Raw genomic sequence first — 14744 nt, forward strand, 5'->3', positions numbered from 1 at the left:
GGAGTTAATAACTGTTAGAAAATTCAATCATGTCATCATCTGTGGAGGACAGCGCTGGGCACATTAAATGATTAAACTATCTTTTGTGGAACAGAATTAAAAGCCCCACCACCAATCTGCATTTAATTTTTCTTTAAATTGTTAACTGCAAGACAATTTTCCATCCCACAATAAAACCACCAGTACTTGCCTAAAGTATCCTATTTCCTTAATTAAGAACTCAAGTTTTGCTCATTTTCTTTACTCCGACAGTAGCATAGGCTATGCTTTAAAAGCAGCAATCAAGAAATGTCATTAAATTTTGATCTGAACAGAAGTCGCAACTAAGTGTTAAGTCTCTTAAATAACTTACAGACATATCAGAACAGCTTCTGTGGACAAACGACTGACGAAGCACCTACTTTTGCCAGCTACAGTGCATGCTGTCAGACACACTTCTCAACTACTCTGACTAGCAAGCCATGCTATACCATTTAGTTTGGAGAAACACACTAAAAGCAGCGTTACTTACATGACAAAATTTGTGCTCAAATTGTGTTTTCTCTCAAATATTCATTTAGTTTTATAGTCCTCATAGGGGTTTGCAAAGGAGTTTCGTGTCTCATGCAAAACTAAATTACATGCTAGGCGTTTCTACGCAACATAGTGAACTTTAAATGACAGCTCATTTAAAAACTTTTCCACATTGATTTCTATGACCGAGTTGTGGACTGTAGAGACAGAAGTCATGGAGTATGAGACCGATTCTGAAAGCGGGCAAGCGGGCAAAGGGAAGGTGAAAAGCTTTGCAAACCTTCCAAACTTGTCCTTGCTGGGAAAGCAGTGTAATAAAAAGAGAGAAAAATTACATATAAACAAATTACTCTTAAATTCTAAAATATGTTACATTTAAGTGAACTAATACACTATTACCTACATCCAAGAGAACATTACGATCATCTGTTACTCTAGGCAGCATACTTTCTACTCAATGGTGATTATTCTAATACTCACAAACAACTTTACATGTACTTATTAGAATTTTACTATTGTGCAAAGTGCTGCTTATATGCTGAAACATGTAACTTCTAATAGTATTTCCAAACTAAGTTCAGGCAGGGAGAGAAAAAAAAGGAGTTAACAAACATCACATGCAACTACGGGGGGGAAAAGGAGAGAAACTCAGTGAAGTTTTACATACCTGAAAAAGAAACGGTAGCCAAGAAAAAAAACAAAAGAGTCATTATTTTAAGTTTCTAAAACTCCTACCAGCAGTACATGACCATCATGACGTATGCTAACATACTACTCTAATACCAAAACTCTCACATTCACTAATTTTTTCCACAAAAATACTAAATTGTATTAAAACGTCACATCTATAATACTCCAAGAGGAATTTATAATGAACATAAATTCAGCAACATCCACATTATCAATTAGATATTAAATAGTTGCTTTGATATTCTTACAGCAGCAAACAATGCGTGCCACAGAAGATCTATTCTGTACACACTTTGAAGTCTTTACATAATTTCAAAAGTAAAAATTATACTGTAAATCGACATCAAAAAAGCAAACAATGCGCGCTTCAAATTTACAAAGTCTTAATTAACTAGATGCCATGGGTTTGTCAGAATCTGTGTCAGATTGTTTCCATTTTCTGTCCTTGCCATACATTATATCACTTTCTCTACTAAAAGAAGGACTACAAGCTAAGAAAACAGCTTAATGGACAACATATATTTGTGGCCTGTTAAAATCCAATATGGTTGCTCTTATATAGGAGATGAGGTATCTGCCACCATTGACTTCCTAATGTTTTCAGTCTGAATTGAAACATTACTTCTACATACACTCCTTATTTTTCCTAGCAACAGATGTTTTTCCTCCTATAAATCAGCTTTCCAAAATGTTTACTAAAAATTATGTTCTACCCAAGCTCTTACACACAGATCATTCACATGGAAACAGACATCTGAAAATGCTAACATGCACATCTTGGCATGGCTTCAGGAACTCCATTCCCAGAGGTGACAAATAGTATCCTCAGTTTAACTGGCAATCCCCTCGATATGCTTGAATATGCAAGAGAGCTTTGCTCCTTCCCGTTGTTTGCTAACATCACACTTAAAGCAACTGTAATTCTTTCTACTAATAAACTACACAAGATTCATCCATAGATAAGAAAGAAAACTGCTGCAAGATATAAAAGGTATCCTTGGTACAGTTCCAAAATTCCAGCTTCTAAAAAGCTGTACAAGCCTACCTATGTGGACTGAATAGAAAGAGGACAACAGACACCACCAAACCAGTGGGTCAATGCCTTTTCCTTCCCTCTCCCATACTCCACAGCAGCTCAGCTCCTTTCTAAGAACTGCTATTATTTGATTACTAGCGTTGTTGCATCAATACAGTTTTCATTCATACTGTTACCTGCATTCAGCATCCCATGTAAAACAGTCTACGTAAGCTAAACCTCTCCTAAAATGGCAAACAGACCTATGAAGCTCAAGCTCACTACAGTTTACTCGAGAAAGCATAAGAAAAATGAAAACACAAACCTCAATCCTAGCACTTTCACACAAGTGTTAAAGTGTGGTAAGGCACATAACCACAATTTTGCACTGCAGAAAGAACAAAGACATTGAGGGCAATGGTCTTAGAATGTAGATAAGAAAGGTAGCTTTTAAGAGCTGTATTAGTCAATATAAAATCCCTTGTCAGTACTGTAATAGGCAGGAACATCCTGGTACAGCATACAAAGATCACTTTGCCATATACAGCTCTCCAGCATTCAAACAGAATTTTGAGAATTCGCCAAATGCAGTAGCCCTTCCTCAATCAGCCTTAGATGTCACTTTTTCCCCTAAGTGGGCTGAAATAACCTTTTTTCATTTCTCATCTTTAAAAAAAAAACAAACAACCAAACAAAAGAATGGCTACATTTTTTGAGCATTAAAAAGAAATTTGAGAATTAAAAATGTTCTTAGTAGTGCAGCATTCATGGAATACAGCTCTGAAGCTATGGGATTCCAGCTGCTTCAGCCCCAAAATATTATACTGAAAGAATCTCCCAGCAGTCCTCTGTAAATTCCTTTGTACATTACTAAACAGCTGTCAAGCAGTTACGCTGAAAAAGATGATGCAAAGCTACCATCAGAGACTAATCTAAGTAATGAAAAAAAAACAAACTAAAAAGGACTCAGAAACTGGATTTCTATCAAGTTACACAGCATTTCTTTCCACAGCGCTTTAGAATGGTATGATAAGCTCTCAACTAAGTGAACGTATTTCCCTGATCTGATTCTGTGCATCCAGCTGTAACAAGAACAACATGATTTCTATAGCTAAGAGACTCATTATTTAGAATACATCTTTGCTATCATATGCATAGGCCATCAAACTTCAGATAAGACACATCAGACTACGTGTACTGCTTAGAGATGCTTTACTACGCCACACGTTTTGAATTAAAGCAGCGTTTTCCTACCTAGCCTAATAATCTAGATAACTAGATTATTGTTATTAAACAAAATTCAGACTCTATTCTTCACTTGATGCTATTAGGTTCTTCTATACTATTTCCACTTTGAAAATGAAGAATACTACATAGCTTCACTTTCTAGGTTGTACTCATTCAGAAGCAGCCAACAAGAAAATACCCAACAACAAAAACCTGCTTAAGGTCTACATTTAAGATAAGTAGCCTCTAAAGAAGAACAGAGAATCCAGTACAACTGCCTTTGGCCCCGAGTGTACCAACATTAAGAGATACAGCAAAGAGACCTTTTTCCCCAATACAGTTACAGCTATCACTGCAAAAATCAAAGCCTAACATTTGATTTCCTACTTGAGGACAGTGGATGTTGGATGAGAACAAAAAAATCATCCATCAGCAAAATAACTACATATATCCAGTTGATGTGACATGAATAAAGGGAAGTTTATGTTCAGGTACAATCATTGTACCTGACCTTATTTCTCTCTACAACTACCTGAAAGGAGGTTGTAGCAAGGTGGGGCTCGGTCTCTTCTCCCAAGTAACAAGTGATAGGATGAGAGGAAACGGCCTCAAGCTGCGCCAGGGGAGGTTTAGGTTGGACATTAGGAAAAACTTCTTCCCTGAAAGGGTGGTCAGGCACTGGAACAGGCTGCCCAGGGAAGTGGTTGAGTCTCCATCCCTGGAGGTATTTATAAGATGGGTAGATGTGGTGCTTAGGGACATGGTTTAGTGGTGGACTTGGCAGTGGTAGGTTAAGGGTTGGACTCGATGATCTTAAGGGTCTTTTCCAACCTTAACGATTCTATGATTGCCAAAAGCCAGTGCCACGGCATAGTATACACAGGGTGCAAACTTGCATTTAGAAAACCTAAACTTCACTCATGCTTTTTACCTAAACCTGCCACATGCCCTTGAGTAAGAACATTGTGAAGTATTACTTGAGTTACATAGTGTAGGATGATTGAAAAAACAAAAGCCTAAATATGTTACTGTGTTATAGAAATACCTTTTATACCCTTCTTTTTGATGCTAAGCCCAACCTAACAGTTGGACTTGACGATCTTAAAGGTCTTCCAACCTAAATTATTCTATTCCAAATGATTAGCAGGGCTGTTTCCCAATAAAAGAGAAACGGGGCCATTTGAATCAATAATTTCCTATTTTCATCCCCCAAACCTCCTACATCAGAAGATGGTTATAAAACAAGTCATATTTTGCAGCAATTTAACATGCTTTTATTACTTCAAGAGCTCTTGATTTACTGTTACTGCAGACTTGAGATAAAACACTGCTGAGCACAGTTCGACTGGACTGTGACAAAATATACTGCAATAAATCTTAGTCAACAAATCACCTCACCTTCAACTTTCATTTACAAATGAATCTGCACTAAAAAACTCTGTGAATTTAACCAGCAAATTGATGGAATTTCAACAACAGCAAAAAAATAAGCCATCCCCTGAGTTAGCAACTTCCATTAGTAAACGGAATTTCATTAGTAAATGGAATTTCTCGTATTAAAAAAATGGGAAAAACACTCCTGTATGTACCATTTACAGTTTACTACAGCACATTCTCTTGACACGCAAGAAAGGCATGCACAGTAAAACCATTTTTCCCTTGTAATAGCTGCTGACATTAAAGACTTCACCCTAAAATGTATCTATAAGTTTGAATGCCTGGTTTGCGGCTATGCATCCTATAAATTATACTAAATAATACATGGCAAAGAAACATTCAAAGAGACAGGTTCATCATTAACTCTAGATTTCAGTAGGATGAAACGTATTATTTATTCTTTGTTTCTGCCATGCATTTAAAATAATGAGATTACAAACTGACAATCTATAATTTTGAAAAAGCAGAACTCCTGAGAAGGAGAGAGGTGAATAATCAATAAAGAGCTGCTTTGAATGGTGAATATGTAAGGAAACAGTTCACACTATGTTTGCCTTAACATCTCTGAAGAAGCCTACCACAACCGCTTTGCTGTATTTTAGCTTTTGTGGAAGCCTAAGTTTAATAATAAACAGGCTGGTCCTAGACAAGCTTTGTGAATGAAGCCTTGTCCCTCTCAACAGCAATGCAAGCAGATGCAAGAATTAGTCAGTCCCACATGGACAAATTATTAGAGTATAGTTTAATGCTTTTGATGGCTAAAATTTAACTGTCCTACACCAGTATCACTTGGGTAATCCTGTACCAAGTAAATAACATTACTGATGCTTCCAGTTACGTAAATGATACCTGTACAAAAGGTAAACCTATATTTTTTATATATAAACTATGCTAACAGATTCAACCAGAACTGTATTGTTTCCATGATCCAATCAGGACCTGGAATCAGAAGAAAGTCTCTAGTTAACTCATTTTGGGACAGTCTCTATAGGCCTCGGACATATCCAAAATATGGCTCAAAATTATTATAAATTTAACAGCTATCGCACTTTTCATGCATGAAGGTTCAAAAGTTGAAAGATAATGCACTTTCATATTAATTCAAAATTACAATTAAAGGTGTTAAAAGTCAGTCTAATGTTTTCTAGAGCTAAGCAAGATGTCTTCCCCACCATTATTCATTATTCAGTGTGTCTTGAACCCCGAAGTATATATTTTATATCCTAGTGTATCCCTACTCAGAGATCCAACCCATTAAAATGTAAACTCATGTGAAATCAGAAGAAAAGGCTAGAAAGGACCTTGGAAAATTGCCTACCCTACTTTCTTGTTCCAAAGCAGGATCAACTGTACCTATGTTGCTCCTGGGAGATGTCTGCCAAATCTTTACTTACAGGTCTCCAACAGGCTATGTTCAAAAACATTCTCACAGTCTTTTTCAATATTTAATGATCTTTTTCATTAGAAAGTTCTGAGATCTAAACTGAACTTTCCTCTCTACAATTTAATCAATCACTTCTTGATCTCTGTGGCCATACTGAATTGCACAAACTACTCCCCTTCTCTCTACAGCAGTCCTAAATACTTAAGAATTTGTATCACTTATTAATTTACTTTTTAAAAAATGTCCCCATTTTCTTAATGGGTGAAATTTTCTGCACCACTGGTCTTTCTTATTATTCTGCTCTGGACTTTATCCATTTTGTCCACATCTTTCTTGAAAAGTGTGTTGAATCAGATACATCTCAGATGAGTCTCAATGCGTGCCATGCAGAGCAAAAGGATTACTGTCTTTGTTTTCAGAGTATCTTGCTCACACGTTATAAAACCTCATGTTGTCCCTGATTTTTTGCAGTGAAACTTAGTTGGCTCACGTTTGCCCTGGCATGTCTTTAACGTCTCCCAGCTATTTTCTGGGGACCTATCTCATTACTTTTCATTTTGTATTTTAAATGTCACTAAGCACAGAATAGCTTACAATCATACTTGCTCAGCCACCTCCAAGTTTGTTAGACCACACCTACAACTTGTTAACCTCAAACTGAATTCCAATTAGGTTCTTCATTATTTCTGTAGCTTCTCCCAGTTTCCTACCTACAAATTCATTAAGCACACTGTAGTCGCTATCTAGGTTGTTAATACAAAGAGCGACTGGAACCAGAGGTAAGACACACCCCAACAGGACCCTGCTGAACCACGATCTGACAGTAAGATCTTTATAAGCATTCCCTAATATGGTTATCCATCTGCTTTCATCATTACAATTTCATCCAGACTGTACTTCCTTCGATTGTTCGTGAGAACAATCAGATGAGGTAATGTCAGCAGCCTTGCTAAGGTCAATGTGTAAAATTTCTGCTAAGTTATCCATACTAGAGTGACCTGTCACCTCGCCAATGAAAGAAATACACTTAGTTTGACACTATCTGTACAGTGATTAATTCACATTGTCCTCTTGTGTTTGTAGCACCTGTTTAAGTAAGCACTTGGTTCTATTAATCAAATATGGGGCAGGTGAAATACAAAGCACAAAAATAAGGAGAAGTTTCACTGCCACAAAACTTTCCCTAAATGTGATTTATAAAGTAACATCTTAATAAAAGAAAGCAAGGCAATGGGAATGCCCTGTCTATTCTGAATCTAAAACGTGAACTGTTAGGGCTTTTTAGCTGTATCTCCTCTGCACACGACCTTAAAAATCTCTTGCAATTAAAACTGGATTTCTTTTTGTGTCAACACATGGCAGGGCAAATAAACGGGAACCGGGGGGCAGGTAATTCATATTTGTAAACAAAGAAACAATGCAAGATAATTCCAGGGATCTACACTTGATGCAAAAGGAAAAATCCACCTGGCTTTCTCTCTGTATATTTTAGAAGATACCAAGGGATATTTTTACATTGTATTAGAAAGTCTCATTGTTTCTTTACAAAATTAGTTGCTTTTCTGAGTCTAAAAAAAAATAACGTGACATGGTATCATCAGCTTGTGTTTGCTCCTGAGCAAAGGAATCTTTTTTTTTTTTTTTTTTTTTATTGCCAGCACTGACTGTAAGTTTGTTCGAGGTTTCCTCCTCTTCTTATCATCAGTGGGACACTATTCTGAGCCAGTCCTCCAAGATCACAAACACAAATAGACCAACATATACTGTCATCTTAATCTTTAAAGAACTGCTGACATCTGTCAAGCACTAGAAGCAATACTGCCCCACCCTAAGACACTTCCTGATGACCTGAAGACATCATCTGTTCTTTCCAATACCAGACTTAGAATTCAAAACAAGATTAGTTGTGAGCTTTTCCCCTCAGCTCCAAGCTCTGCCCTCCAGCACAGAGCTCCGTGTCAAAAGGGTGATATAATCCTACACCCTTCCAAACTTCAGACTGGAAACTTCTCCATGTTCTCCCAGTCACCTAAAATCTCTCCTACTTTTTCCTGAAGAACCGCTCTAGTGCCTGAGCAAAACAGTACAGTTTATCAACTGGCTTTTACAACTGTCCCCTGCAATGTTTAGGCTTTGTCAAGTCCTCTCCCGTCCAGTTTTGGAGCTTTTGGGATCTTTTTCTTCGCTGCAATTTCATAAGCAGCGTAAAAGGCTGGTGAAGTAAGATTTGACCTCTATTCAGCCTTGGCTGATCTGGTCAACTTGTCATTGTTTTACCACGGGAGACTTGATGCAGTCCTCCTCTTTCCCTCACAGCATGTGCCTTGTCTTGCTCTTTTGAAAAGAGTATGTACTTCAACTGCTGCAGAAGAGAAAATAAATAGGGAAAATAAAAAGTACTCAGTCTTTAAAATGGCTAACAAGTAATGTGCTCAATACAGGTAAAATTCCAATATTCCCACTATTACATCCTTAAAGAACTAACTGGCAATTAATCACCTGCTAAATGATTTAAATCTGGCTTCATACTCAGCTATGTGGTGCTCACAACAGGATTAGGACCACGTTTTTAGTTTGGAACAGTAAAAATAAAGTCAGCTAAAGCCCCTGCAAATATTTATTCTGTTCCTTATCTATGACTTCAGTTTGGTTATGAATATCTAAGAATTGGTTTAAGATTCTCACTTTTCAGATACTATGTAATCATCGCAGTTGTGAAAGTCAAAAGAATTTGTTTTGTTAATGACATTTTAAGAAAAAATTTTGCACACAAACATAAAACCTGTACCGTGAATAACAAGAGAACATTGCTAGCAAAGCAATTAATGCTAAATAACAGACACATCACGTTTGCATAACATATACTCTAAATAATTCAAAACTTTCAATTTTATCCCTAGCAGTTCTGTCAATGGTAGCATTGCTTTGACATTCATCAAAAATCACACTCTCTTGATTTGCTGTGGCTAAATCTATACTTCAGGTATTTTAAGATGAAATCTCTCACTGCAAATACTTCCCGGTTTCCAAGGGCTTTATAAACAAACAAAAGACAGGCCCACAGAAAACAAGATTATTTCTCTGCCACCACTCTTGAACAATACACTTATTTGACAGTACTGGCAGCGTTACACAAAGCTTACCAACACAGTCTCGGTCTGCTCTGAAAGGTAACCACAAAATCCAAGCTTCACCTGAGCCAGGATGGCATGAAAAAAACCCTGCTGTCTTTGATTTATAGAGGTTTAGTTGTAGGCAAGTAATGACAAAAGAGTTACATGGAAAACAATAATACAGTTGCTACCCTGGGTAATTGCAGATAAGTTCTTAAAAAGTAGAAGGAACAAACCAGGAGAGGAGCCACAACGGTAAGATTTCCAAGTTCAGGACTAATACTGGTCCCAGCACAAAAGACAGCTGAAAGCAGCAACCAAAGGGTCATCCTTCAAAATAACAGCAGCATCAAAAAATCTACCTCCATGCAGATCAAATGTGAGTTTTGTCTCATCGTCCACTATTACCTTAGTAACTCCACTTTTCGTATTTTCCATGTCACACTCAGATGCAAAAACCCATACATTCAGATACTCTATCTTAAAAACAACAAACTTTAAACTATCTGAGAAGACAACAACAGTACAGAAGGGCAGTAAACAGGAAACGATGAACAATTAACAGCTATAAGCAGAATGACATCAAAACTGAAATTTATATAGGAAGATGAAGTATAAATATCAAGTTTCTAATGGCTTTTAACAACTTCTGTAATTCCTTGGGAAGTAAAATTTTCCTGCTTTCTTTCTAACAGTTGAGAAAATTATTAATCCTTTAAAATCTCTACTCCCTAGACAGCATCTACAGCAATCTGAAAGGCAACTATGAATACTTCACCTCTCACTTCCTCTTATTAAAAAAAGTCTTAACCATTTCCTTTAACCGCAATACCACATATTGTGTGGTTATCTCTAGTAACTCGAGTTTCGATATCTTCAATGGAGGAAGCTATGAGAATCTTAAACAGCAGTGTTGGAATCGACTGTTTTCAGAGATGGAAAAAGTAAGGGGGGGGGAAAAGAAAGAAATAAAGAAAAATAAAGTGTTCCAAGCAGCTAGCTATGCTGCAGCTGGGCTGAAGAGAGATCCCCAATACAATACAGCAATCAATCCCGAGACTTCTGGGGCTCACCATCAGAGCTAACCAGCTACCACTGTCAAGCAGTACTGACTGCAGCTTAAGAAAACAACTATTTGAATCACAAATCACTATATGAATGCACAGAGTTGCGCCTGGGACATCTCCAGATTTGCAAAACTACACGTCATGCAATAATCAAACCGCTTGGCCATGCCTCCTCTCTCTCTGCATGTAAGACCTATGCAATTTTGGACTCAGTTCATGGCATTTGCAGGAAAAACTGGTGTCACCTCTAGCACTGATGCTCCGCTACAGAGAACCTATCCATTCGCATCACTTCACTAACATGAGTAACGGCAGAAGCTACCACCATATGGGCAAACGTGCTCAGGACTCTGCCATCTGAACATGCCAGCAAAAACATGTCTGCAGGCACTGGACCGCCTAACGTGAGTAAGCGTCCCCAAATCAGAACACTGGTAATGAAAACAGAGTCTGCACTCACAACGGTTAAGGCATAGCTGTACGTCAAGATGAGGTTTCATTTTTCCTGTCTCATTTCCTGCCTTCTCCCCCCAAAGCACAGCTATGCTCAGCCAAAGTTCCCCTAGCCTGTTTTTCACCTGGTATATTTCTCTTAAAGCATAACAAGTGCACACATGAATGTCTTCCCCATTTTGATGCTTTTCCCTATAAATAGGGAATTTCTGTTTTGTGTTAAAAGTGTGTATATTGATATAATTATTAAGTTGAAGCAATTTTCCAACGTACATAATTGCAAACTAAAAGGAACCTCACTTCTATTTCAGAAAGATAGGAATTTGCAATAATTTAGTTCAAATGCTTTATTTATGTCAGTGAAGATTTGCAGAAACACTCAAGTGCACATCAACTCCTGACATTGCTTTGGTTCAACACTGACTTCTGAATACTTCAATCATTTGTTTGGTTGTTTTTTTTTTTTCTCTCCTGGAAACAACATGTTAAGCAAAATCAACATTGCACTTGGTATAGCCAAGTAGCCCTTATTACTTCTGGAGTACAAGTCTCCCATATGAGCAAAACAATTTGACAAAACATGTCCTTTAGCTCAGATCTGTTAGGCAGGATCACTCCTGACAGCAACCTGGGTTCAGAAGACAGAGCGACCAAGTAAGCACCTAAAACTCCCTCTGCTATTGCTGCAGTACAGGCCAGCTGAACGCAGCACGCGAACGGCACAGAAATTTTAACACGCTAAACCTTCAAAGGTATGCTCGCTGCTTGAAGGTAATAACTAACATTTTCTTCGAAATAAGAAAAACCTCTCAGAAATAACTGCGTTCAAGGCAAAGCAATAAAATCCTAACGAATATTCATTATTCGAAGTGGATCGAGCAGCCGTACACATTCAGATGATGCATCGCACGTCAGGAAAATGAAGCTGGTAAGGATACATGAAGCACCCGGAGCAGGGGATGGCCATGAACTACGTTCTTCCACATAGGAAAGCACAACGATTTCCTCCAGAAGAGGAATTAACTACGCAGGGAGGCGTAACCCTTCCTTTCCGTCAATACGGAGACCCGCAGCTTCCTGCGCCGCCGAACCACCTCACTCACCTATGCGAACACCCATTTATTTCACGTCGGGAAGGCGGGGAGCAGTGCTAGCACCCACGGCAGCTTCAAACATCTGCTCCATCTCACGCCGGGAGCTGCTAAGCAACGCGCGCCTCGAACTTATTGAAATTAAACTTACTAATTTTACCCCAAACCCTTCCCTTCGGTAGCGACAGGTTTCGCAACTCGGCGTGGGAAAGCACGGGCTGAGCAGCCCACTCCCGGCTCCCGTGACTCACGCACGGCGGGGCGGGAGCGGCTCCGGGCGGCACCGGCTGCCGCGGGGGCCGCGCCGGGCCTAGGCCCCGCGGCGGGGGGCGCCGGGCCTGCGGCCGCCGCGCAGCACCGGGCCTCCCTCCCTCCGGCCAGGTAGCGAGGCGGCGGCCGCCCGGGAAGCCCCGGCCCGCCCCCCGCCGCCGCCGCCGCCCCCGGGCCCGCAGGCGGCGCAGCGGCGGGCCGGGCCGGAGCGCCTGACCGCGGCGGCGCGGCTCCCGCCGCCTCCCCGCCTTGCCTCTCGGGCCCCGCAGCTAGGCCGCAGCGCGGGCGGCCGAGCCGCAAGCCGCGCGGCGGCGGAGCGCCGGGCCGGCCGGGGCCCGGTCGGTCGGCGGCGGTGGGGATCGCGCCGGGGCGGTTCCTCCCCCCGCCTCCCCGCCGGGGCCCCCGCACCTTCTTGATGTTGTAGAGCCGGGTGAGCATGCCGACGCCCCGGTCGTTCAGGATGGTGAGCTTCTCCGCCAGCTTCTGCTGGCTCGGCTGCAGCACCGACCGCGACATCCTGCCGCGCTGCGCTCCTCGCCCCCGGCCCGGGCCCCGCCGCTCGCAGCCCCGCCGTGGCGCGGCCGCCGGCCCGGCGCTGCCCCTCTCCCCCCGCCGCCGCCGCCGGCCTCGCTCGCTGCTGCCTCCGCGGGGCGTGGCCACGGCGGCGCGGCGCGGCGCGGCGCGGGTCACGTGGCGCGGCTCTCGGCCGCCCCCTGCGGGCGGGCGGCGGCGCGGGCGGGCTCGGGGCGGCGGCGGCGGGGAGCGGAGGGGCCGCCCCGCCGCCAGCCGCGGGCTGAGAGGCTGAGGCTGGCTTACCCGCGGCGCCGGGCCTTCCTGGCTGGCGTCTTCTGCCGTTGTTCTTTATAGCAGAGCCGTTAGGCTGTATTTTAGGTGGAAGCCCAAGGTGTGCTTCAAAACCATGGAGAACGTTCATTTTTCTTCAAGGTTTAAAACAAAACCCGATTTTTTCACTTAACCGACTGAAATCAAGAACTGAAGCTCAGAAAGGCATTGCACGGCGTGTATTGACACAACTATCATCGCCGGTGACCCTAATTTTCCGAGGGCGCTTCTGCCGGCACCGCAGAGCCCCGCTGGCGGCGGGGCCCGGGAAGCAGAGAGAAGCCGGGGAGCACCCACGGAGCCGGGGGCACCCACGGAGCGGGGGGCACCCACGGAGCGGGGGGCTGCGAGGCAGCCGGCGACCCCCCGCCACAGAGGGGGCTCTCACCATTCCCCCGAGCCGCTGCTCCAGGCCGATGTACAGCACGTTCAGAGAAATACCATTTTGCCAATTAGATGAGTCACATCACTGCTATTTTTTTTCTCTTGAAGCCCCGGGAATGAAAAGCATATATTTTTAAGAATGGTGAGATTTCCGTGCCATGAATGTCAACGAGAGGCTTCCACCAGAGCTCTCCCTTACTGCAACCTGTTATTGAGACGGCTGCGCTGCTCAGCGGCCAGCGCAACCAGCTGGGATGCAGGGCTCTCAGGTCTTGTTAATAGGAGATAGGCTTAAGAATTAACCTTCTAATCTCATTTTTTTTTTTATAATGGCACCACCATCTGTGCCTTTTTTGCATATTAATACTTCTATTTAATTTTCAGTTTGCATTTTTGCATCAGAAATCGGAATCAGACAATCTCAGTCTTTTAGCGGTTTTAAGCTAATAGATTTTAGAAAGCATAGAGATGAATGTGAGAAGCCTAAATGTAATTAAATTGTTACTGACCTCCTTCTTCAGCAGTTACAAGATAATTTATGATTCAGAATGAAACCGGGAAGCAAGAACTTAGAGTTCCAATCTTAAGTCTGCTATTGACTCATTCTTTGGCCTTTATCAGATGATTTTCTGCCTCGGCTTTGTGTCCAAGAGTCAGGAATACCTAGCAACAATGTTGTAATGATTAATTAGCTTAGACCTGACCTTTCACTACTGGAGTCTATGGAAAACATCAGAAATATTCAAATCAGTATTTAAATTTATAAAGCATAAAATGCTATGTAATTTCAAAGTATTTAATGAATAATATCTATAGTAATATTTTTACACAAAGCATCTTCATTCTATTATTAATTTTTTAAAAATATCGAATAAAATATTTCTAGTTGCAATAAAGATGTTTCCCACGTAGTTGCACTGCAAAATAAGAACAAATACTATTTCTGAGAGCAATTTTTTTGTTTCTCACCTACAGCTAAACAACAGCAGCCAATTTTTAATTCCACATTTAATTATTTTTCAGCCATATTGAGTCTTCTGGAAGTTTCAAACATTAACAATCACAGAATTTGTAATTTATATATAGCCAAGCAAGTGGAATGATATAAACATCATGACAGTTCATTGGGAGTTTTTGTGCGTCATATTGAATCGTCTATGATCTAATATCCCAATCTTTCTTCCTCCGGAATTCGTATAAAAACTATTAGTAGAAAAACTTACAATGGGGTCAAAGCCACTTGGTTTTGATAAAGTT

The 14744-nt window shown here is 41.2% G+C and overlaps 1 protein-coding gene across 2 annotated transcripts in view; it reads right to left on the reverse strand.

The window, feature by feature from the left end:
- NCKAP1 (NCK associated protein 1) overlaps nucleotides 1–12837 on the reverse strand; it is a 63750-nt gene extending 50913 nt beyond the window's left edge. For both annotated transcript variants that reach the window (XM_082312809.1, XM_082312808.1), the window contains exon 1: nucleotides 12669–12837. In XM_082312809.1, the coding sequence (XP_082168935.1) occupies nucleotides 12669–12776 (108 nt within the window). In that variant the 5' untranslated portion in view covers nucleotides 12777–12837. The remainder of the gene's footprint in view (nucleotides 1–12668) is intronic.
- Nucleotides 12838–14744: the final 1907 nt, after the last annotated feature.

Source organism: Platalea leucorodia (genome assembly GCF_965183815.1).
Source record: "Platalea leucorodia genome assembly, chromosome: 5".
NCBI lineage: Eukaryota > Metazoa > Chordata > Aves > Pelecaniformes > Threskiornithidae > Platalea > Platalea leucorodia.